Source organism: Cygnus olor, chromosome 2 (genome assembly GCF_009769625.2).
Source record: "Cygnus olor isolate bCygOlo1 chromosome 2, bCygOlo1.pri.v2, whole genome shotgun sequence".
Classification (NCBI taxonomy): domain Eukaryota; kingdom Metazoa; phylum Chordata; class Aves; order Anseriformes; family Anatidae; genus Cygnus; species Cygnus olor.
Genome location: NC_049170.1, coordinates 58,660,691 through 58,686,711, shown reverse-complemented (window position 1 = coordinate 58,686,711; position 26,021 = coordinate 58,660,691). Strand labels below are relative to the sequence as shown.

The 26,021-nt window shown below is 43.4% G+C and overlaps 1 protein-coding gene across 2 annotated transcripts in view; it reads right to left on the bottom strand.

Moving 5' to 3' along the window:
- Positions 1-26,021, bottom strand: part of EGFR (epidermal growth factor receptor) — a 163,663-nt gene that overhangs the window by 29,166 nt on the left and 108,476 nt on the right. For both annotated transcript variants that reach the window (XM_040547924.1, XM_040547923.1), the window contains exons 2-15: positions 20,849-21,000; positions 18,804-18,990; positions 17,788-17,922; positions 15,945-16,013; positions 12,654-12,772; positions 11,581-11,722; positions 10,587-10,703; positions 9,898-10,024; positions 9,725-9,798; positions 8,450-8,540; positions 7,604-7,803; positions 7,106-7,238; positions 5,392-5,491; positions 3,305-3,462 (exon numbers count right to left, since the gene is read on the bottom strand). In XM_040547924.1, coding sequence (XP_040403858.1) covers positions 3,305-3,462; positions 5,392-5,491; positions 7,106-7,238; positions 7,604-7,803; positions 8,450-8,540; positions 9,725-9,798; positions 9,898-10,024; positions 10,587-10,703; positions 11,581-11,722; positions 12,654-12,772; positions 15,945-16,013; positions 17,788-17,922; positions 18,804-18,990; positions 20,849-21,000 — 1,804 coding nt within the window. The remainder of the gene's footprint in view (positions 1-3,304; positions 3,463-5,391; positions 5,492-7,105; positions 7,239-7,603; positions 7,804-8,449; positions 8,541-9,724; positions 9,799-9,897; positions 10,025-10,586; positions 10,704-11,580; positions 11,723-12,653; positions 12,773-15,944; positions 16,014-17,787; positions 17,923-18,803; positions 18,991-20,848; positions 21,001-26,021) is intronic.

Sequence of the window (26,021 nt, the reverse complement as noted above, 5' to 3'; positions counted from 1 at the left end):
CAGAAACTAAAATGAGAAATGTGACCTTGTGTTATAAACTGCCTCAAGATCTTATGGATGTATTGGATGGAATCTAGCAGCAGTTGTAGTCTCTGAAATATTTCTCTACTTATTGGAAAATTAGTGCTGTGTACAGTCCCTGAAACTATTACATCCTGAACTCAGCATTTCATCTGTCTACATAAATATTACTTGTCCCAGTGCAGACACAGCTATTTATTTCCCAAATCCATCAAGATTTTAACAACTTTCTCCTCGACCTACAGTTCCTAATTTGATGTAATACAGCCACGTTGCTATGATTTATGGCCTTTCAGAGGGGACTCACGCTTTAACAGCACAAGTCCTCAGTTACTTCACAGTCATAAAATAAATGGAAAACCATTGGGTTTTTCAAAGCCTTACAAGAACTTTCTTCTGCCCGTTCTTTCTCATTAACCTTCAGAGTGTGACAAAGGCATAGAATGTGCGCTGTGCTGCTGCAAGCTTCCCTCTCAGACCCCTGGCTGCCTTCTCACCCACCCCTAAATTCACATGGGGCATTTAATATGAAGAACGGCAAGACGTAATGTTGATAGTGACTCTGGAGGCTGGACCCTTCAGCCAGTACTATTAACTATGGTTGTGCCACCTCTCTTTCTGTTCTTCCACGCCACTGGCTGTGGCTGAATTTAATTCTCATAGTCTTGGAGAGTCGCAAGGATAAAGCAGATCTCTCAACATGGAGCAGAATAATCAAGCTGGTGTGCTTCATTAGTTGCTGGAGGTATGAACTGGGTAATTTCAGGACTTTTGGGACATTGCTCTCTTTAATGGAGCGTATTTTCTCAGCTGTACTACAAGCAGAGCAGAAAGAAGCTGGTGTAAAAAATCCCCAAGCAGTCACAGGGGAAATGGGGGAGAATTCTTTTGGGCTGAACAGGAGAAAGCTACCTCCCTTCTGTTTTCTAATGAAAGCTGAAAAAGCGACTCAGCAAAGAAAGTTAGACTAGATGAGATTCGTCACGGCAATATAAAGGAGGTGATGCACTGCAAGTACTACAAAAGTTAAAACCCAAATTTGAGTCAAAGCTCAGTTGGGGAGAGAGGTCCTGTTTACTTGCAGCTTCTTTGGATAAAGAAATTAGAGCCAGATCCTGGAAAATCTAACTTGCATGAATACTGAACTCATCACATGTAATAAAATTCTGTGCCTCTGTACATGATATTGGACAGGGACAGAAATAAAGAAGTTGTTTCTTGTCGTACAGAAATCGCTGAGACTGTATTTTTTAAAGACGCAAAAACTTTGTGAGACAGATGTTTTCCACCCACTGCTGAACAGATCACATTCCCGCAGCACAAGGAGGGAAAGGCGTGAAGATGACTAAGTGGCATTACTGATTGATTGCCTTCACAGGGAAAATGCTGTGCTGGGCTGCACGTTCCCACATGGTGCCTCTGCCACTGGCTCCCTACCCATCAATGCCCTTGGCCTCAGAAGTCCCATCTGTAAAACAAAAATAGCAACACTACGTTCCTCCAGCTCTCCTGAGCTCGTCAGAGATACAGCCTATTTCTCCTGCCACATTTGGGCAGCAACTTGAACTGGGCCATCAAGCATGTCCACCATGTAACTGTGGCAAACTTAGCCCAGATCTTTCATGTAAATGATAAAATAGATACTACTTTTTTTTGGACTCCTGTGGTACACCTTGGCTGCTAAAGCCAAGCAGGAATTGACTTTTCTGATGAGCTCTGCTCTGGGGACTTGCTTGTGCACAAAGTGCCACTGCAAGTCTTGCAGTTACATTCATGTCTGGCAGATTATTTTCCCTGAGTTTGTATTCATTAAAGTCTAGCATTTGATCCTGCTACCAAGGCTGCGCAGTTGAAAGACTTGTTCAGATGTGGTTACTGGTTATGCTGCTCCAGTAACTGGCTACATGGAAATCCAATATCCTTCTTATGAAGGATTTCTGCATGAAAATGTGGCCAGTTTTAAGAAGGGTATTGGATCACGGTGGCCAGTTTGTATTGGTAATGACTGATGATCACAGGTATTGAGGTCATTAATAAAGATCAAAGTTATTAAGATCCCTTTTCAGCTGAGATAATTTCTTATTAGAGTTGTGATGGGAAGCAGAGATGAGCCTTGCCTGCAACTGTAACAAGACTCAGGGGGCATTGCTGTAAATCATGGCAAATCCACTTTGCTGTTGCAGCTGCCATCTGAAAATCAGAGCACTGAGTTCCCTACGTGATAGCCAGAGAAGCACTAGGAAGGCCAGTTGCTTGCCCTCTTAGCCCTTCTCCTGTTCTCCATGAAGGAGAGGACCTGGGCACTCTATTTTTTCATGACCAGACAGTTGAGCTAGGTAAATATACAATGGGATGATGGTTGGTCTGAGTATAGTTGAAGAACAAATGTTAAAACTTCTCTCTTGCAACACATACTAATGAAGGATTTTTGATTGGACAGACACTGCAGGTTACAGGTCAGATGTCTGTGAAGGAAAAGACACCAAGCATGGGTTGTCTTTTGCTCTGAAACCATTATAACCCAACTACCTAGCCTGAAACCCCACACCTTACTGCGCATCCTGTGTCCTTTGCAGGTTGGAAACCAGCAGAGGATGTGAGTGCAGCCCCGTCACTTACTGTCATGTCAGTAAAAACCAGCTGAATTCACAGGTCATTAAAGGGGGCAGTTTAACCATTCCCCAAACGAGGACAAAAGCTGTACATACAGATTGGGTTTACTGCGATGCTCATTGATTAAAGCCACACTCAGGAGGCAAGCAAAGCTTTAAACCAGACCACGTGCTACCGTATGGAAAGTGAGAGAAAGAAAGAAAATCACTGTGGTATCCCACAGGTATTTCCCTCCTAAAAAATGAAAGGTGTTGAGAAAAATGGGTCCCAGGAACTCAGCATCCACCAGATGTCACTGATGTTCCTCCCCAAAACAGACGACCCAGTACCCAGCCAGGTGGAAAAATAACAAAAAAGGGCACTACTATTGGGTGAGTTCTGTAAAATTCCAGAAAGTTTCCTATATAAATAAGCAAACAAACCTTTTTCAAATCCCCTAAAGCTTTTTTTTTTATTATTTTTTTCTCCTCTGTGTAAAGAAGTGCCACTGAACTTTTCCTACTTACAAAGTCCACTGCACTCTGCGTACTTTACCTGTGTATGCCTGACCTCCTTCATTTCCTGCTATTTTTTGTTCTCGGTGCTTTGAAATGGGACAGGTCAGGAAGGGAAAGAGCCTGAGATGAGCTGTTCCTCTGCTTTTTACTTTTCGGACCCAGGTTTTACTCACCCCCGTGTACAGTTTGGATGGCAGAGCTGGCAAACAGAGTTGGCATCTGCGTACTTCCAGACGAGGGTATCGTTTTCACCCAGCACCCCTGCAGGGCAGGTTTTCACGCAGTGCGGGCCATCTATAAAATGGGCACACTTCATGCAATGGTCTGGGCCCTGCAGAGAAACCAAGAAACAACTTGTTTGCGATGTCCTTACGTTGGTCTATTCAGAAGGAAATGCAGACGATAAATCTACGTGTATTCGACTACAGCAAGTTTTTGGCATCTTTGGCATCTTTGTGATTTTATTACATTGCTACCTAAAACGCTTACAAGTAGGATGGCTCTTGTAGGATGGACTGTACAAAAGGCAGTACCTGATGTTTAAAGCTAATACTTCATGGAGTTTCCTCTGCCTGATGGGAAAGCTCGCATTTTTCATTTAAAATTAGGAATAATTTAATAACAGGCCGATAAGACATAAGTTGAAAAGCAGAGGGCTAGGCCGTTTCCTGGTGCAATCTACTATATTGAATGATTTAAAATGATGGAGCTGGGCCTCTTTATCCCTCCTGAAGTACTGGCCCCAAATCATTATTTTCCTGGTTTCTCAGCACAGCTTCCCTCCTCCATTTGCAAGAAGCACAGGAAATGGAGGCAACCCAAGGATGCCATGCATTTTCTACTTTGAATAGCACTTAGTTTGTGCTTAAAGGCATTGCCTTTAGCCATTTTTGGCAGAACTGTTTTTATTCAGACTGTAACAGCACCAGGAATACCGTAAATATTTTAGAGCAGGGAAACCAGCAATTCTGGGTCAAATTCTACTACAGAAAAAGAAAAAAAAATTATACCATATCTACAGTGCTGGTTTCAGTGGGACTACAGTAAGACAAGCTATGTGAAGATTACTTCAATTACTGCAATGTCTAAGGGCCATTACAATGACTAATTACTAGATGCTGGGCAAACGTGGAACAAGGGTTGGTCACTGCCTGAAGGAGCTTAGGATGTTAACAGCATCCTTTAGGCGATGGTGGTCTAAGCTGGAAGGGAGGATGGAAATACTTCACATTACTGAGCAGTGACTCCTCGGACTGATGGGCAAGGGTCAAACACTCAGTGGCTGCAGGAGATGGTATAATGCGTTTTAAAGAGTTAGATTAAGGAGCACAGAGTAGGATCTGTGATGGAAGCAGGAGATTCGATTTCGATTAGGAGGATCTAAGGGCTAACTTAGAAGGGCTAACTGAGACAGTGGATGCATTAATGAGAATGAGAATTTTACAATTAAGATATGGGTTTAATCTGATTAAAACAAATAATTTTTCACAGTTGCCAAATTGGACATTTCATGACACATGAGAATATTCTAAAAATTAAAGAACAAAATTGAGGAAGATTCTAGATGCCTGGCAAGAGTATACTCTATTGGCTTTTGAAGAAGGAGCTTTTGTAAGAACTTGGAAACTGTATAAGCATGAAAATCCAATTGTTTTGTTTTGATCACTTTTCTTTGATTGTAATTTACACCTACAATTACTTTAACATTGGTTATGTACTTTAACCTAGTTAGAGGAAGGAATGCAGTTTTAAGGAAAAATTGTTTCCTGAATATTTTCCAGAAAACATTTTTAATCGCCATTCCATCATGGCTTTTCAAGTGGGAAAAGCTACTGTATTAATCCAGTATGTTAGCATTTTTTTCCTGTGAATAAGGACGTGTAATTTTTTTTCACGCCAACTTGGCTGTTCAATAACTACATGTTCCAAAAATGTTCACCACATTAGCATATCTTCACATATGTAAGTAATCCTTACATTTTTTTTCTGTAAAAGGACATAAGAAAGAAAGGCCTTACAATGCCTGTGATTCTAGGGCTGTCTGGATTATGTATGTGGCAGGGGACACCAAAGAGAAATACATCCTGAAGTTCCCTCTCCTGGTTTTGTCGTCCTACCCCCAGACCTTGCCCTCTAATTCGCCCCATCTCCGCCTGATCCCAGAGAAGGGTAAATGGGAATTCAGGATTATCTCAACATGGGAAATACACATGGATGCACAGTCTGAGGTACAGGTTTGCTAAGCTGAGTCTGCCCTTACAGGTCCAGTGCAGGTTGCGTTGTAAGCAGTGGAGTTCTGCACCAGGCACTCCGGGTGGCAGGGGAGACATTTGGAGTCCCTTTCAAACTCCCGTGGCTCCCTGGAAAAAAAAAAAATAAAATTGAGAAATGATAAAAAGTCAGCTAGTTAGTGAGTGATAAAATCTTGTCGTCTCTCCTCTTCCTGGCTTTTCCAGTTTAAGTCCATCGGGATAACTGTCCTGGGACAGAGGAGGTGCAGGGGAACCATCCTGGCCGATGGCAGCAGCAGGGGCACTAGCTCAACACAACAAGGGGGAGGTAAGGGAAAGGGAAATTTGGATGACAGTGGAACACATGGCACTGCAGGCTGCATGCTACAAATTAGTTTACTTTCCGTTTTAAGCTAATGAGACAGGATATTCTCAAAGATTTCCACGGGCTTTTAAATGGTAGTAATGCAAAGAGATCAGTAAAAAAATTTCAAATGATTCCAAGGCTCCAAATAATAATTAGGAAAGTTAAACAGCAATGCACTGATAATTAAATTCATGCCCTCCCTACAACACACAATGAATCATTAAAATATGAAAGTTGGGAACAGATGGTTTCAATAGCAATAAAGCTGTTCCACTTCAAGTAACGGTGTTATTAATTAAAGTAAATCTACCCATCATACGACACAAAAAATGTCCAGATCTGCCCTTCGGGTCATAATAGCTGCTGGAGGGAATTCACTTATAAAAAAGACAGCTGCTGAATGGCAAGTTGCTAGACAAATACAAACATCATGGGCATCAGCACCCTGTCAAGTACTTGCTTAATACAAATGATTTTAAAAGTACAACTTTGAGAGATTTATTAAGAAACAAAAGAGAAGTGTTTACACCAACAAATTTATGATGGGAAAGCATTTGTCTAACGTATGTTACTGAAGATCAGCATATTTTTTGGTCCTAGCCATGCCTTCCCCGCCTACCTCACCTGCTGAACTGACTGAAAAAAACAGCCGCAGTCCTGACACAAAGGCATCAATATATTTTCCTCAGCTCGAGCGAAGCTGAAGCAATAATTTTGCCTGAAATTGCTGCTCTCAGTGCTCTTCAGACAAAGGCTAATTTTCCCTCGACTGCGACTCTGTACAGTGCAGGGCAAGCCACTCACCTGGCTGGTGGCCAGGAGCTCCCTGCCACCTCAGTGGGAGCCCCCCGGGGCACCCTGGGGCAGCCTCTGACCTCCTGAAACATGTCCAGCAAATCCATCACCTTGAGCATACCTAAAGGATCCCTTTGCAGTGAGTGACTTTAGGGGGTGACTGCATTCCCCGTGACTACAACTGGCTCTGAATCTTGACAGATGTGCTTAACATGAGAGGCTTGGTTTGGATTTTCAGGGGTTTTAAGCTCCTTTATGTTGTATGGGAAGGAAGGGTAGTGGTTGGCCTCCTTGGGCCTGCTGATAGCCTCCTGGCAGGCCTGGGGGGATTTTTTCATGTCGGTAGCTGTGCTGGGAGCACACTCCTTGGCAATGCTGACCAGGGAAGGAGAGTTACCTCAGCTCCCAGCTTTCCTCTGCTGGGGCACAGTGCTCAGCTCAGACTAACACCCTTACCAAGTGGGTGAAATCTGGAGCAACCAAAGACCCTCTGGTTTGCTTGCTTTCTAGCCACATGCATTCTAAAGCCAAGACTCCCCCAAATCATTGCCAAAACCCCAAGCACCCCCCAGGCCCCTTACCCTTGCAGGATGTTGCACTGTTTCACACACTCCTTCTGGCGACCAAAAAACCTGCAGGAGAAGCAGTGGAAGGGCCCTGGGCCCCAGCAGCCAACGTCCGAGCACAAGGGGTCACACACGTGCCTCTCAGCAGCTGAGAGGGGGAGAGAGAAAAGAGAAGAAGCTGTAAACTTCAAGGCAGGAGAGACAGCAGATACAGCAAATTGGTCTATCCTGACAGCCAATTTTTCCAAACTATTCCATAGCAGACATGAGTGACCCTGGTAGCGTGGAAGAGGAATAATCTCACTTCTCATAATTCCCAAGGCCTGAAATCAGGAGCAACTCCTGGCCTTTCAAAATAAAAACGAGCTCTTCTGTGACCACCCACGTCCTCTGTGGACAAATCTCACTCTCCCTGTCTCCAATAAAGAAGTATCACTGATTAATTTTGCAGATAGGGGGATGCTCAAATTGCTTTTGCATTTTAGCATGAGCAAGAAGGTAGCACAGACTTACCACACTCATTTTTATTTCTGTTCTGTATGATTTTTGTTTTCTGACTCTGAGTAGCAAAGAGGCTGTGCCAGTTCATGCTGTCAGCGTAGCAGAGGTTCTTGTTCTTCATAATGGCAACATCTCCATCACTTATTTCCTTGAGGGAACGCAGCCCTAAGGACTGTATTTTCAAATTGACAACAGCAAGGGAATACTGGCCACTGAAATGGAGATGGACAAAAAGAAAACACACAGAAGAAGGAGGGTTAGTAAACAGAGCTGTACTTGGAACATTTTTCTTTTGGTTTTCAAATGTGTTGCTGTGTAATGAAGTTTTTTCAACTGGGAATTTGAAGCTAAATCTGGCAGGACGTGCACTCTGTCAATGAATGATGTGTAACGATGGCAGCAGGTAGAACAGTTATTTTGCACTGGTCCACAAACACATCTTTCCTTTTGGGGCAAGCCCAGGCGGGTGCTGGATGCTCTGCTACTGTCTGCTTTGCCTGGCAGCCACCATCTCCATCTCCTACTGCCCACCAAGCCCCAGACTAAATGTCTGCAACCCCAAAGTGCTTCTGATCACATCATAACTTGTCTGGCACCCTCAGCCCTGTACACTTACAGGCTAGGTGGGGAGAGTCCAGTCTTTAGAGCAGGCTCATTGCATCCCTCTAAAAGCAGCACAGAGGTGCAGGTTTGATTCCACTCAACTGCTACAAAAAAACAGTGCTCAGCACCTCACAGGTTATTTCCCATTTGGCATCGGTTTTGTGACAACCCTGTCTCACAGTGGTACCTTGCTCAGAGAAACGCAGCTCTCAAGAGAGCTCCTTTTACAGGCAGTCTAGCATGTGATTTACTTACTGCTGCTTGGTGCGGCCCCGGATAATCTCCAGATTTTCAAAAGCATAGAGATCAGTAGCATTATCAGGCCATGCCTGAATCAACAAAAATCCTGAAATGAAGAAAAGAAGACTAAAAATATATAACAATAATGCAAATGTGGTCATCGTTGGAGGTGAAATGTCCTCCTCCTGTCAGCTTCTCCTGAGCTGGGAGGAGGCACTTGTACTTTCCATGTGCTTTTCTGAGAATCTCAAAATGAAACATGACATTTTAGGGCTATTTGCAAACACCGTTTTGTAAACAGTTTACTCTTCAGCCCACCACAAGGGCTTAGGAGCGCCAGAGAACAGTGTGTCAGGGAACTGCACATCCTGCCACGCTAAGCCACCAGTGACAACTCCTGCCAGCAAGCACTCTGCCTGAGAGGCTGCGGGAGTGAGACATTGCCCTGTCTTCTTTGTGAGATGCCCTTAGGCAAGAGGAAAACTGGGCAGAAAGCAGGAATGGTGCAGAACGGACAGCAGCTCAGCGTGTATTTGCTATGACAAGCAAATTTCCCTGCTAAGCTGAGGCACTATGGAGGAGGTAAAGGATTTGGGAAATTGCATGCTGCTGTATGAAGCTCTGAGGTTAGTCACTGCTACCCTGAAGGGAACCAGGCAGGTAAAAGAGAGAAAGAAAGAAAAGGTAGGCTGCAGCCACATCCATGGGCCCAGCTCTGACATCACACTCATTTTATAATGGGATGAACGAAATTACTTTTAATAGATACTTGTACCAGCCTGCAGCCAAGTGCTCCAGTGGCCACGTTGTGCTGGCAGAGCTGTGCTCACCCCCAGGAAGGGCTCCACAGGCTGGGGAGGGTGTCTTCTCCACCAGGGTGATGCAAGGCAAGGCACTGAACGCGCTTCCCTAAGGAGCTGCTGAAAGGTTTCCACAAATAGAAACACTTGGCTTTTTTTAGCTGGAGGGGCATGCCTCTGCATCAACACATACTTCTTGGGTGGCTGGGGATTGCTTCTGCTTTCATTCCTCGCTAGGGCTGACAATTAGGCAGAAGGGATGGTCTACCATAACCACACACCTTGGACAGGAGGCCACTACAGGTTACCTGGGTGTAACACTGGCGAAATGCTGCTGACCACCTCTGTGAGGGGTGACCCTCAGAAGCTCAGAGACAGAAACCATTAGCCCACACTTCTCCTCACATGCTCACAAAACTTTCCTGTTCTTGCTTTGGGTTTTTAGCAATACCAGTTATATAACATCTCACACTTAACACACATCACCGACCTGATATTTCTTTGACTGTTTTGAAGACATCCAGCTTCTTAGGGTCAAGGGGTAGTGTCTTTGTGAAGGCATCCCTGAAACAAAAAGAATGAGGAATTGGGAGAAGAACGGATCAGCCTGAATTTCTCCCTAGTGCCTCTCCTCCAGTGCTCAATGACCAGCTTGCAACTCACCCTAGAAACGCAACTGGGAGAATGCTGACATCCCCATTGATCTTCGTACAGTTTTTGAAGGAATCAATGTTTGTGGCATTTATGGAGAGAATCCCTTTAAGTTCACCTATTCCGATGCCATTGCACACTGTTGAAGTAGAAACACGAAAGTCAGGGGGAGAAGAGAGAAGCACAATCACATGTATGGGAATAAACATGAAAATACTGCTAGTCCAGAAAACTCTCCCATTTGGTCAATCCCACCACTGTAAGATTTCATAGATCTTTTGTCTACAATTGCTTTTCAGAAAACACCAAACACTTCTTGCTTGTACAGCTGTGCAGCTCTGGTCCTAGCATCTCTGCACACAGGCTCTGGCACATGCCCTTCTCTCTCTTCGTCCCATTTTTGTTTTATTCCTGTTGATGAGATACTGGAAAGGGCAAACAAAGAAGGCAGATGTGCAGGATACGCACGCACATGAAGTGCAATTTATCTGCACAAGTGTACTTGCAGCGTATCTCATCTGGAGAGCATGCTCTGCAGGCATGCTTTCTGAGCACAGTTTGTCAGACCTCCAAACTATCAGTGGATATGCATATTGAATTTGCACATGGAGGGCTTAATTCAGGTCAGACCCCCATGTACTTATTCTAATAAATCACCTATAATTTCAAAGCCTTAGAGTTTCATGTCATGCTTTTTATACCTTTGCTGCATAGCCCGTCACATTTTTTACACTTCCGAACACCATTTTCTTCCACTTCATAAGTATCAGTATTGCATGAACGAACGCAGGAGCCATGGTCTGTCACCACATAGTTGTCTGGAAAAACAAGGATGACAAAGAACATTGAAATACAGGCGGGATGCATCGGGGGATGCACATGTATGTCAATACCAGAAAAAATAAGTTTTTTTGAACTTTCGGCATACATAAAGCATAGGCATTAATTATTAATTTTCACATCCTTTGAAGGCAGACAGACATGCAGTGCTATCACCATTTTACAAGAGAGGGGAACAGTCGCAAAAGGGTAAAACAACATTGCAAAGTACAGACTGTGCAGCAGTGCTGCTATCTGGATCAATACACATCCCTTCTGATCCCTCACCTTCACTAACTCTTCCAGGGTAAGGGCTAGGAAGGGCAGTGGTGAACCTCAGAAAGGGATACCAGTTCTGTATGCTAAAGTCTCTCTTGCATTCAAGTCTTGTTTGTTTAAGAGACCAAGGACATGGAAAGGTGTGAAAGAAAAAGCAAGCATCTGTAGAGGAAGCAATGATCTCAGGATTTCACAAAGAGTATTTAAACCAATGACTTTCTATCTGTCATAAATAAGAACCAGTTAAAAGTTGATACTGCTTCAGTAATCCACAGGATTGATCCCATATGTCTTTCCTGGCCATCATTTTGATGATTCTCATAAAACGTTTTTTCTCCCCATCAAGAGAGAATCTTCAGAAGTCAGAATGTAACCGCTAAAAATCAGGGAAGCTGATGGATGCAGGAAGACTGAAGAGGCTGTCCTCCTTATCATCTACTCTCTCATTCTTGTCACCTGCTCCCAGTTCCCTGAGAAGCTGAGGAGAACAAGCAAATGCTCTCGCACTTGGCTGTAATGCAGAGGGTGACACAGGTCCCTTCCCACCTCCCTCGAAGCCCTCATCTCCTCTGTGGCAGCAAGCTGAAATGAACTTACGTGGACATTCCCTCACACAAGTGGCTCCAAAGCTGTACTTTCCATCAGGGTTGACATCCATCTGATAGGTGGTGGGGTTATACAGGACCAACGGGGGACACGTGTCCTTGCACGTAGCATCATCCCGAAACTTGCGGCATGCCTGGCATTGAACAACAGCACCATTAAAAAGCTACAAGGGTTTTATGTGAGCTGTTTAAAAACACTCCTATGGGCTCAGCTGTTTCCTCTTAGCTCTAATGGAAATTCTGAGCAACTATGGGGATGGTCCTTTGTGCTTTGGAGGCAAAGGGTGCTTCAGGCACCCTTGGGCAATTTAGTTTGATATTTGAAAAAAAAGAGTGAACGTGAGGTTTTCTTGTTCTGAACAAGAAACCTTGGCACTCTGGAGGAGAGCTGCTGGGATTCACGTGGGAACAGGAGTGAATCTGCATGCCTCAGACAGAAGAATTTTCCCTACAAGCAGTAACCAGATCAAGACAAACGGTACTTTCTTGGCCAGCCACTTTTTAATAACCTCAATCAAATCAAGTTCTTTCCTGCCTATTATTGACTTTTGTGGCTGAATATTAAACAGAAGATGTTCTATTTGGCTGTAGGTAATGAACAATTTAGCAGGTTTTTACGAAGGACAAGTTGGTTCTTCCAACCCAATCCTGCATTAAACTAATAATTATTCCCTCCTTCCCTTTATTCTTCCCTGGCTTTCCAGATTAAAGAGAATAACTCTCTTCCCTGTGAGCCAGCAAGGGCATCCTAGCCGTGCGATTTCTCAGATTGCACCAGGAATACGGATAACAGCAACAAAACACAAACTGGACGGTTGCTGTGGGAATTACTTGAGCGTCACTTAACGCAGAATGAAATATAGTGCAGAGGTGGGGAGGAGTTAAAACCACAGTGTGTATCAACCCATGGAAACTTCTGTAGAAAAGCAATGGCATTTTTTATTCCTAAAAAAGCTGGATTTACTCCTTCCCCCTCCACAGCACCAGGGTCCCCCCAACCAGATCTTTTGTGCCTGCCCCTCTGAGCCAGGTTTTTAAGCACTGATTATGTTGTAGCATCATTACCAGGCAGTCGCTCTCCCGAGGCCCTGTGCACCCTGCAGCACACTGGTTGTGGCAGCAGTCGCTGGGCACCTTTCCCCGGCAGCGGCCAGAGCACTGCTGAGCACAGATGACTTTTGTTACTGGAAGACAAAAAAATAAAAAGAACAGGAATTAAGAAAGTTTAGGCTGAATCGTCTGCAATGAAATTGATAATTATGGAGAAAATGTCTGATGTAGAATCCGTCCTAGAGTTTCCCCATGGGATGCATATTCTGTCCTCAAGTCAGGAGAAAGTGAGGAAGGGTGAGAGTTGGTGTGGGTGGTGGGGATGTGTTTTGCCCTTAATTATCTTGGCTCTTGCGAGGTGCTGAGCCCTCTGGTCCCAGCCAGCACATCATGTCCTGCTTAGAAAGAGCAAGAAAACTCTGGGAGTCATTGCAACTTTCAGCTGGGTAATAGAGCAGGCTTTGGCTCCACTTTATTGAGCTAATCTGCTACTACTGCTGCTAGCTTTGGGAAAAACACCACGACAGGAGAACTGCCAGAACTCTGTGCTATAGTGGGAAACTATACATTGTTCGCAGGGTGTTAGGATTCCTTTAATGCACTAAAAATATATCTGAAATTTGCAGAGAGAGGGGACACCCACTCAGCAAACTGATCTCATACACATACTATATTGTTTTTCTTTAGGCTTCAATTTCTTGGCCAAATTTTGTCTTCATTACTCAACTCCCACAGGGTTTGCACCAGTGCAATCCGAAGGAAGAACTGGCCCTGATTCAGCTTTCTACAGGAGAGGGAAAACAGCCTGCAATATTTTGTTTAGAATCAGGAAATCATCTCAATTTGAATATCAAGCAGAGAAAACAATAATCAGTAGAATTTAAAAAAAAAAAAGAAAGAAAGAAAGAATGGCTAGCATATATTAGTACCATGGGCCAAAACTGGTCTGTCTGTTCCCTACAAAAGTTACTGATCTGCAGACCCTGGTGATAGGCACCTGACTCCTCAGTTAGGGGAAGTGGATTGCTAACCCGCTGCACCACAGCACCCTGAGCACCTCAGCTGTGCAATAAATACAGTAACTGCTACCAGCTTCCCAGCTGGGCACAAGTGGGTTACAACATTACCAGGAGTTCCTGTAAGTCAGAAACAGATGGTTGTTAATTAACAGAGAATTATCAGAAAACGTAACCTGCTACAGGGTATACAACCGTAATTATTTCTTTTTAATCACACTTCCTATCTTTTTCCATTATACACTTTTGTACCCAAGCTGTATTATTTCATTTTTTCTTGTAGTTCTGTAAGCGAGATATTGTATTTTCAAGGAAACATTAGCTCTACACTACGCATTAGTTTCTCTGATAGCAATTCCTCTGTTCAGCCAGAAACAAGGGAATAAAAGGCACATTGTTCTACATGAACAGCATTTTGATAACATTTTTCTCATAAGCATCAGCAGGGGAGTAAAACAGCTCATCACTTTGATAGCTATTGACTGAAGCTTCCTGCTGGAAACATGTATCATGGCAAACGTTTATATTTCATACAGAATATCCCACGTTCATCGAAGGAGAAAGATAAATATCACACCAAACTTTCCCACATATGGAAATGTGGGATACATTTTCAGTTGGCCAGATTCTCAAATGCTTCAAGAGGAGAGCCAGAGCCTGCAAATGGTTTCATTTTATGCACTCTGAGTAATCCTCCCAAAGCCAGCAAGAGTTTGTGGGTGCTGGAAGTCTGCAGGATTGAGACCTGACGTTTTGCAAGCCCATGGGACAGCTGTGCTGTCTCAATGGCAGGGAGTGACCTAGAAAGACCTTTGTGTGTGCAGCCACCGTCCACCTTGAAAGCAGTTCACTGTGCTCGCAAAGGCACAACCCAGTCTCCAGAGCTCACCGAGAGAAAACAAAGCTTATAGTAAATGAAGAGGGAGAGGCTCTATGTCCATTTTTTTTTCTGTAAGCTGAAGAAGCTGTACGGACTTGACTTGACACTTGCAAGCAAGAGACCCCGCTCTAAGTCATTATTTACAATGGAAAAACCTAAGACAGGATATTGCTCTCATTTGTTGTAGTGTAGATCAGCAAACTTTCCATTGAACTTTACAGGATTACAAAAAACTGTCAGGCAAGAAGAATCAGAAACAGTGTATTTCCCCAATTATTATAGAAAAATGAAATAATCAAGTATCAAAAAATTGAGATGCTCTTCCTTCTCAACTTTAGGAGAAACAAAGCCTTGAAAAATCTCAAGCACCTTTGACTATATGTTATCTACCCTCGCATATCAGGCAAGCAGCCTACCTGCAAAATTTTACAGTGAAACACATGCAACCAAACCAAACAACCTCACAATCCCAATGTCTCCATTTACAAATGAAAAAAATGGCTATGCATTTTCAGAGGGCCTTCAAAAGGTCTTCTGAGTACAATATGTAGTGTTACTGCTCATACGATGGTGACATAATTTGCGTTTCTAAAAGAAACCTAAAGGGATGTCATAAAAGGGAACGAAAGCAGCAAAAATCAGGTTACGTTGTTGCTTCTATTATTAATCAAAAGCATTGTTAAACAGCCCACAGAACTGCTCTTCTGGCAACAGCTGCAACACAAACAATTCACCTTGCAGCTACCGCATTCTCTCTTGTATGGTAAAATAACTTAAAGGATAGATGTTCTCAAGTCCAGATGGGAGAAAGTTATGGGAGGCAGACAAAAGCTTTCAACGCAGGAAACAGCTCCAATCTTTTCACTCTGGAGAAATATATCATCTGTCAGGAAACCCAGACCCACGTCAAACCACCTTAAGACTTCCCATCCAAAAGCAGAACTGCTCAGAGGGACCAGAGTTGTGGATGCCTCATCACTGAAAGTGTTCAAAGTAGGACTGGACAGGGCTTTGGGCAACCTGATCTAGTGGAAGGTGTCCCTGCCGACGGTAGGGGGGTTGAACCAGATGATCGTGAAGGGTTCCTTTCAACCCAAACCATTTTGTGATTCTGTGATCCCTGTGACTGAACTTTTTTTTGGAGCAGGAAGCCCTTATGTGCACGTGTGATATAAGAGGCTGGTTTTGGACCCAATGCCAGTTATCGTGCCCATTGGACTGCGAGGAGAAGCAGGCCACGTGTGTTGGTGGTATGCTTCAAGGAGTCCTAGCATAGCAGGACTGAGAAAGGGACCAGTGTAAAACATTTGCTGCTAGTGCTCGCTTGACAGGTAAATTATTCAGTAGATAGAAGGTTAGTACATCAGATTGTAGCACCCAAGATCATTCTTAATTAATCTGCAGGCTTACATGTCTGGCAGTTCTGTTCACCAGCACCCCAGCAGTGGTCCTCTGTGCAGTTCGGATGGCATTTTGGACCTAAAACATGAGAGTAGACCATTATAAAAATGTTTGCTGTTTAAACCCTGGATGGCAACATCATAGGCGTCACACAAAACAAAACCTTGAGCCTTCCATTACAGTAAAACGGGAAGAAGCACTGGTGCTCAGAAATTTTGAGAGTTGGACCTTAAATCCTTATCTGCTCATCACTGGATTCCTACGTGCAGTTCTCCACACCTTTCAGCAAGCAAGCACAATATACAGACAGTCTAGCTGACGAAAGAGGAGTATTTTTCCCAGGAACAGGAATCTCAGCCACTGTCCGACTGGCCCTTCGGCTTGAATTTGCATAAAACTGCAAGTCACTGCTGGCCTGCAGTCAGGCATGTGCCAGCTGCTTGCTGCAGGCCACGTGGAAATCAATGCACATTTCTAAGAAGAAAACAAAACCAACTGGATTTGCAGGCAACTGCCAGCTACTCTGACCACAAAGCAATTCGACTTGTCTGCTTCATGCCCTCCTCCTGCCTTCTGCCAAAAATACTCCTCAGCTTAGGTTTACATGGCAGACAGACAATCATTGGAGAGGCAGCAGGATGGATGGACACCCTGCATGGCCTTTGATGTTTTTCAGTACAGGGCTCGCACTGCTAAGCATCCCTTTCCCATCTCTCCCTCCTTCCTCTTCCTGCCATGCTTACTATTCTTTTTTTTCCTCTTAATGACAAGCTAGGTCCCAGAGAAACAACTTATTTTAGAATTCAGGATCATTATTAAAAACATAAATGGCTGTCTAAGCAGATTAATATGGAATTCACTACATTTAAGAGGCATTTCCTATTAGAGTGATTCCTCCTGCTAGTAACACGTGATTCTCCCTCCCCCTCACTGCCCATCACATAGCTGAACAAATGCCAATACTTGTCCAAGAGCTGACTGATTTGATGTGAGAGCAAAGAACTGTACTTTTTTTTTTTTTTTTAAGTTTAAAAGTTAAAGGTTAACATTTTTGTGGTGTTCAGAGTCAGGCTCCTGTGATAACTTATGTCGTTCATAGCCCCTTGGTTACACTGGGCTCTGCAGCAAGTATGTCAACACAGAAGCTGGCTATTAGCTCTCCAGCAATTATGCAACTAGAAGATAAAGAAAATGTTTTCCACCAATTTGCAGTGCCAAAGGTGAAATGCTCAGAAGTGAAAAGAAACTCTCCTTCCTATGAGGTAACTGGGGATTTTACAAGGGATTTGTAAGCCTCAAGGATTAGCTTGATCATACTTTAGGCAAATAACACAAACTTTTAAATATACACTTAGCTTCCTTCTGATCTAAAGCATCAGATTTATCTGATTCTTACCACAATTTTAGTGAGGATTATCCATGCAGCCCAAAATACAGACGTTTTACAGCACTTTCATAGAAACTCAGGCAAAAAGGCCTTAAGTTCCAGAGGAACTCCATGAAGGTATTATAAATCTTTAAATTAAAGATTTTACTTAAAATCTTTAAATGAAAGATTTCTGGAAAACAAATGATTGCACATTATTCTGAGCTGTGTGGCTGTCTTTGGAAAAAAGCATACATATGGTACTGTACGAAAGCAAGAAAAGCTTCTCTGAGCAACGTGTTAAGCAGCAAACCACAATGAAAAATTATATCATATGCCAGTTAGGAAGAATTTCCCTTGGAACAGGGCTTGATGGCCCTGCGTGCAAGAATTGGCGGACCTGAAACCCACAGCACAAAAGTCGATCTGTTGGTTCTTCTCCCTGAAACGGGGAAGCATATCGTGTATTGGTAAATTAATACTTACAAGTAGACAGGTTGCTTGCAAAATCAAGTACTGTGAGAGGCTTCCTGCTTGTGTCAATGATGTCATTCCATAGGACAGTGTCCATGTTACACAGTTTGGGGTTGTTGCTGATTTTAACACCTCCATTGAGAATTTCTGCCATGGAAAGCAAAAAAAAAAAAAAAAAGTAATGAGTGAAGCCAACTGCTTAAGTCTTCTCTCTCAGGTTTAAAGAAAGGGAAACAAAACACAGACTTCTTCACCTCCATCACACTACGCTGATAGAAAAGGACAGTCTGCATGGCACAGGCACACCTGAAGGTGCAATTGATACAGGGCTCAGACTGACAGGTTTTTGAGTGTTGGTGGCTGTTGGATGCCACTAAGATGTCACTACATGTTGTTTTACACCCAGTGCCAGCTACAGAGGCCACTGCCCTCAGCAGAGATGGCAGACAGGAATTTGTTTTTACTTGCTGCAGCTCATGGTCCAGCTTCCTCTTGCAAACGCTTCCTTTTAGTATGTGATGCTACCAAGCCTGAATGAACTGCTGTGGCAGAAGATGAGGCATATGATCTGTTCTGCTGCCTCTGCTACAGCAGTTGTGATCTCTGGTAGAGGTTGAACTAGGCATGATGGTTTGCACAGCCAGAGACCATGTAAGACCCTAAATCTGCAGCTTTTTACACACCACCAGCTCCCACTGGAATTTAACAGAAAATACTGAAGTGTACACACTGGAATCAAATAATAAAAATAAGAAGTAGATGATGTTTTGCCATTTTGGGGGAAATACATCTCACCACCCTGAGGCTTTGGACTTCCTGGATCTTTTTGTAATGCAAGATTAGGAACTTTCCTCATCTTTTGAAAAAGGCTGGATAGCAGGAAAGCAAGTAGGAAACTGAGAAACTACATTCAGTGCATTGTTTTTAAAGCATTGACTGGGAGAAGATCTTCAGTTAGATCTTGATACCAATAACTGAATGGCTGAAGTTTACTTTATGGGTGCCTCCACCTCTTGCACTCATCTCACCTGATAGCCGTTTCATTGGTAGCTCTCGAAGCCCCTGGGTTTTATTCATGTGGTAATTGGATAAAACTGCCAGGGCAAAAGAATTGTCGTAAAGCACATTGCCTCGGATAATCTGGAGGTTTTCAAGGGGAATGACATCCACCATGTTAAGCGCGATGAGCACGTAGCCTGCAACCTCCTGTATGGTCTGAGAGAACAACAGAAGAAACAAGGAGCTTAATACATACAACTTTTCTACAAAACAGCTTTGCTTCTCTTGACAAAGTTGCTTTCCTTCCCTCACTTCCCCAATCCACCATCTTTTAATTTTAATGAACAATAAAGCACTTAATCTCATTAAATAAATAAATAAATCAGAGAATAAGAAGGGACTACGTGGAAAATGCAGTCAAGGAAACCTGACTTCTTGCTTGTATTCTGTATTTGATTGATTTGATTGACTCTAAGAGTAGCTGCCAGGGGGTCACTCCAAAGGGTCAGCTTACCTGTATCCTGTCTCCAACTGAGGGCAAGCAGGGATGCCTAGGGGATGCAGGAGAACTGGGCAAGCACATACGATGTACCAACTGTGTATGATGCTTTCCCTGAATACTTGCCCAACCTCCAACCATTTGCAGCAAGGACCTGATTGAGGCTTTCACTCTCTCTGCTATGCTCCTTCCCTAACCAATGCTCCAATGCTCAGTAGAGGGGAAGATCAGGTAACCATCTCTTTCATGTGATAAGTAATTACAAGACAACAGGACAAGGAAGACACTAACCGAGGATGTAGGTCAATTCCTGTCTTGTACTATGAAATGTGTGCATTTCTGTCTCATATGAAAATCATTGTAAATGAAAAACCCTCAGACTATCTCTTAGGATATTCTTCTGCTCTATGAAGTCTACAAGTGATTTTTCAGGAGACCTTTTATGTTCCTGGGGACACTGAGCTACATGTTCAAGTTGTGCTTGGAAAGAAAAAAAGCAGTACTGTTGTATTTATAACTCATATGTCTGAAACATCGCTTTTCTGATTTTCTTTCTTGTTACTATAAAGCTTTTTTTTTCCTTTCTTTATGAGGAAAGCTCATGTAAAAAGATTAGTCTTCTTAACTCAGAGTACTGACCTGCTCATTCAAATTTACCATACAGGAGCTCTTGATGCCAGATACACATTTTTTATGTCAAAAATGTATCTTCCCCTTCCTGCTTCTTTCTTTGTAACCCTAATCTGATAACCAGGAATGCCAAAAGCAATGCATTTAAAACACCTTATTTTAAAAAATATAACTTAAGGTGTGACAATGTTGCTGGCATCCTGGCAGTGGAGGAACAGAAGGGGACAAGAGGGAACTCCTTGTCTGTTGTCTGCTGGTGGGGGAACCCAGGGGTGCCCGTGACAGACCACTCCTCCTCATGCTCCAGCTGCATTTTGACATCCATCCCCTATCTGTTCCCCTCCCGTCTTGCCATGGTAGCTCATGCAGTTGTGCACAGAACAAATGTTGTGATGGGAGTAGCCCCTGCGTTAAGTGCAGGGGATTACCTCAAAGGTCACACAAAAAATGCAGCTGGTGCAGGCTGCAGCTGCCTGCCTGCTTGGGACGCTGGCGCTGATAGACCGTGAGGCACTCACCACCATGGCAGGGAAGGGGGTCACAGCCTGGAGGGAAGGGTAATAGCTTCCAAGTTTCAAAATCTGCCATCAGAGGGTTGCCACTCACTTCATGATTTGCTTTGCACAACTGTACAACAAAGACTTTTGCCCTCTTGCAATGAGACAACGAGTAAGCACACAAAAGTATTTGTAAATATGAAGAAACCCATCTGCATGGCAGCCAACACAGGTTGGGGGGCAGTGCTTGAAAAGCTATTTCTCAAAGTACCTGATTTTGTATATTTGAGCCTAGCTTGCAGCCTACAGACATGCTGAAATTGTAATCTATGATTTCTCTGACCATAACTAACTACGTTTTTGGATCACCACAGCACGATCCATTGCACTTAAAAAATGCAATAAGATTCCTTTAGCAGGAAAGATCGCATTGGCCAAACCCACTAACCTTCAGGAAAGAGAGATCACGATTGTGCTCCACGTAGGTAATCTCCAGGTTACTCAGTACCACCTCACAGTTGTTGTACATCCTCTGCAGGCTGGTGAAATGGTCTTCCACATGCCCCAGCTGGGTCAGCTTGTTATTTGTCCCTTGACAAACTGTGGAAGAAAGAAGAAAGTCTCCATGAAGGAAAACAAGAATAAGTACAGAGTAAAGAGTTACTTATATTAAAACATCTCTGTGCTATGCCAATATGGAGGAAAGGAGAATAATACATAAAGCAACGTTATAGAAGACTTCACAAGACTTTTCAGGTAGGAAACTTCAACCCAACTTTGCTCTTCAGTGGCAGCAAAAGTAGTCCTTCATCTCACCATTGCTATAACACATCCCTAGCCTGACCTCGTAGCTTTTCATAACACAATGAAATAACTGCATTCTTTTAACTTGGAAAAAAATAATGAAGTGATACTTTTATAGTCATAATTCCTAGAAGCACCTGTCACACCATTGTGTGGGGTGCTATAAAGCAAATAACAAAGACACTTGACAAAGCTGGAAATAAGTTCAAGAGGGAAGACACCTGTTGAAGATCTACCAAACAACTGATGTTTCATTAGTAGGAAAAATAACTTAATAAGCAGTGATAAAACCACACGTCAAAACCAGTCACTGAACATGTATTACTTCTCTATACAGTCATCACCATTACAGAACTACACTGACAACATATGAAATTTTCTTCATCCATGTTTGAAACAGGCCATTCACTCACATTCTTCCATTATTTCTCTTTATACAACTACATAAACATCATGGCATTCGGGATCAGAGTGGCAACTGTTAGTAAATGGGGACAGTTTAACAAGGACTTTGATTACACCATTTAAGTCACTTGTTACCACATGAGCATCAAGTGTAGAAAATGACCCTTTTATATATGTCTCAAATTTCTGTAATGGATGAGAAATTCTTAAGCAGGATTTTCTGCTCCATTTTCCAAGTTAACTGCTCCAGAGTGTTCATGCTTAAAATCTGCATTTATACTCTTGAGTATTAGGACCATGAATTATCAACCAGCGTCACAGGAGGGGTCTTATTCTGTGGAGTGGCCACATTTTGAAGGCAGAATGTTAGAAACATTGTCACATACTGGTCTGCCCTGGAAAAGGCATTGCTGTTGGGGATGGCAGTGAAGAAGCTTTGCACTGGTTGGAAAAGTCAAGAGTCCTTGCAGAGGTTTCCTGGAATTTTAAGCAGTATTATCCTCCAATCAAGGTAAAAACAGGCATCAGGGATAGAGCACAAAGCTCAAGACAGGTTCTGTGCAGAAGCTGCAGTTTTTATGTTACTGCTTGAACCCAAGGATAGGTGGAAGGAGGAGCCCTGGCTTTGCCCTCGAGGCCACTTATGCCTACCTTCAACTCTGTGCAGCTCTGGCACCAGCTGCACTGTGCAGCCAGACAAGCCAGGCCACTGAAATGAGCTCCAGGGGAAACAGCATGCACTCAGATCTGCTTCCCTTGGGATCACAGAAGTGCTGGAGCTCTGAACTTGGGTCAGCCATCCTGACGAACACACACTTTTTCACTGCTTTCTAAGTCAGGGCTGATGCAGCAGGCTGAGGGCATGGTTGCACACATGCTTCTCCCTCTCCCTCTCTCATGGGGCTGCTCAGTGAACCATGCCAAACTGCTGATCCAAACTCCAAATAATGCAGAACAATAAACAGGTCTGGACAGAGGGTATTTTTAGCTCAAGAAAGGTTATCCATTTGGGTCACTGTGGTGCACCATGAACTCCTGCGTTGGAAACAGCCCTGACAATGAGAGGGAGGAGCAGGTAGCCAGGAGAAGCTCGCCAATGTGTGAAGCTGCAGAGGGAAACCCAGACGTAACAAGCTCTGACAAGGCTTTGGGTTGGTCCACCAGGACCTTTCTTCCCTTTTCCTGTGAGTAGAGTCAGCTTTGATGGCTTTCTACTAAAGGTGTCTTAAGCCACATGCCAAAACACATACCCTCCATCAGGCACATCATGTCCTCTATGCAGTAAACAGAAGATGTAGGAATAACATTTCTTAAGATCAAAAGTAAATAGGTTGCTTCTGTTAAGATCTCAACATTATATGGCCAGGAGCTTTCTGACCACCCTAGAGCAGCTCCCCCCCTAACACACAATGTTTTATTTGCTCAGAGACATAGAGGGTCAAGTCCTTATTTGTTGCCAAAAGATTTAAGTACATCAAAAAAGTGAACTTAGTTACAGCAATGTTTACGAAATGAGAACCTGGGTCATAAGCATGATATGCTGTGCAAATAGAACCAAAATCAAACAAAACAACCTAGACCCACAGAGCACGGTTACTGAACTTAGGCAAAGGTATTGAATAATTTCCCAAATAAAAGGTTTTGAAAGAAGAGAGAATGGCATGCTTGTATGTGATGAATAATACTATTTCTGCAATTTCTTCGCTTATGAAAACTGTGTTCTGAGAAGATACATGCTATAATTATCTGGAAATAATATTAGCATGAACACCATTCTGGCCAGAGGGGGAAAAAAAAACAACACCAAATTGTAGTGTAATCTTCAGAAGTAGGCAATGCAGACTGAGATTGCACATTTCAGGTAATAATAGCAGGTCATCTTCTCTGGCCTATGCCAAGCTGCATCTACCCTGGCCACACAAGCAACAGAAGTACTCTGGCACACACAGTGCAGCACTGGCCTGTCTCTGCAGAGTTTAAAGCAGGGCATGCATTCATGAGTGGATGGACAAATCATATTATAATTTAAACTCTGTTAAGCTTGATGTATTTGCTCTCCACAGATTTTGATACCATCTGCATTCATTACATACTGTTGTTTCAGTGGGTAACAGAACCAGCACTCTGCAGTTTTAGGAGTCAGTGGTGGGAACGGATTCTCTCATGGTACCACTGGCTACTGTGGTAGTATGTCTCACATTATATCTGCCCCATGTGGGCAGTTAGACATGGCTCCAGTATATTTTAGATAAGAGGAAGAGTGGAGAGAAAAAAAAAAAGTTTCCTGATCCAAATTCATGGTGAGATTGTCCCCAGCCAACAGAAAGCTGAGATCCAGATCTGAACATCAACATGGGAAGACCTCCGTAGGATGCAAGCTTTGCTCTTATCTGTTGTGTTAATTTAACTAAAATACAGCCATGTGGAAATTTTTGACAATGAGTATTCTTCCCAGGAGACCACTGCCTGCAGCAGCGCTGGGAGCAAGGCTGCCCCAAATGTCTGCAGGCTTACCCTGTGGGGCAGCAGTGTGACCCACCACAGTAAAGCATGTCATTTCCATGGGGTGTTGCTCTTAGCACGTATGTTGTGCTTCCTAAATACCTGAGTAATGTTGGTGTTGAATCAGTTACAGTATTACCTCAACAGATGGCCTAAAAAAAAAAAAATAAAATAAAATTGCTCCCCTTCTGTGCCTCCGACTGGGCTGTGAATTAGCATTTCTAGGTGATGCAACCTGGTTCAACCTCTGCAGCCCTCTGCCTCTACATCGTTTATGACTGTGGGAAAGGTTGCTGGTTTCTGCTTCTGTGCTAAGAACTGGGGTGAAACCAAAGCATTTCCTAAATTACGTTTCTCCACAAGTGATTTTATAGTGGCACAGAATGCACCCATCCCATTAAAATGCTAAGCAACTACAATGTCCCACGTCCATTCAAACTCATATTAACCAAACTGGTCCTTGCAGCAATTGCCCTGTGAAATCCTATTTGATTTTCTCCCCAGAAAATCTCTGATTACTGAAGTACCAGTCCTGTCAGGCATATTTGTCCCAGACTTTACAAAACCCTAGAGAATGCTTTGAAACAAAATTACCACCAATCCCCAAATCATCAGCTGTCTCTGTCCATGTTTTGCCTGTGCTATCCCCCCCCCCCCCCCGCTGCTCTGACATACATATCAAAGTAATAACAAGGCAATTTCAGAGACACCCAAGTCCATTTCCATGCTTCATAAATCACTTATGGCTCTATACTACCCAGCATTTATATACCTTCTCCGCATATTTTCCAGCCATTATTGACAATAGTGCAAAACCTGCAAAGAAGAGATTCTTTGTTTATTCTTCAAGCACATTTGGAAATTTTCACCTCTTCTTGCTTGTGGTAAGTTCATTTTTGATTCATTTTGGCATTTCTTGGAAGAGCAGTACCTTCCAGGGCATTTGCTCCTGATGCACAGATGCCTCTGAAGGCCAGGAGAGATAAGGGCTGTTGGTCTCCCAACATCAGCGCTGCCTGCCACCAATTCACCTCAACTGCAGCATGGAGAAGAAACAATTTCAGGTGGACTGGAAACATTTTTGTAAGAAATACTGCTGGACATGCATATCTATGGGTAATCACACATTTGTGTTAATGTATATAAATGTAACCAGCTTAGGATAGGCTAAATGAAAAGGACCCCTAGTTTTCTTTAGTTCTACTGTACTAGTGTACCCATACCCCACCCCAGCTCCAGTCAGGCCATTTACCTGGCTGGCAAGCTGAGAGAAGGGAAGACATCCTCTGGCCTCTTACAGACCTCCCGAGAGTAAGGCACCTCTCTCTGTGGGGCTTGGTGGCCTTGGGGCATCTAGCGTTGCTCAGAGTTGGCATCACCTGCACCTCCACAGCCCTGGAAGGAGCTTGCGAGGGAGCTGTGGGGTATCCAGTTATGTGTATGGCTGTTTTCACCATAAACTGTCCCAAAAACCTGCCCTCATACCATCTTAGTCAGCCCTGCACAACGCATGGGGGATCCTGGCCATATCCACGCTCCTCCCTGGGAGCCACAAAAGCCCTCTGGACTGCCGTGGAAACCAGGGAAGTGTAGCTAGCGCTATCAAACGTTCAAGAGAAACCAGGGAAGTGTAGCTAGCACTATCAAACGATCAAGATAGTGGCATTTAAGATTATGAGGCAGCACTAGAGCAGAGAGAACATTTGCCACGATGAATAACAATTTCTGATAGAACCATATAATGTTTTCTGTAAAGAAAACAGGGGTGAAATGTCAGATGTTCAAAAAAGAAAATGACATTTTGTTATATGTGATTAGCAATTTAAATAGTAGCACTTCACTTATTAGACAGTTCCTCAACATTAGAGAGAGATGTGGTAGAGAAATTTCTGTTTTACTGGGTTTCGAGT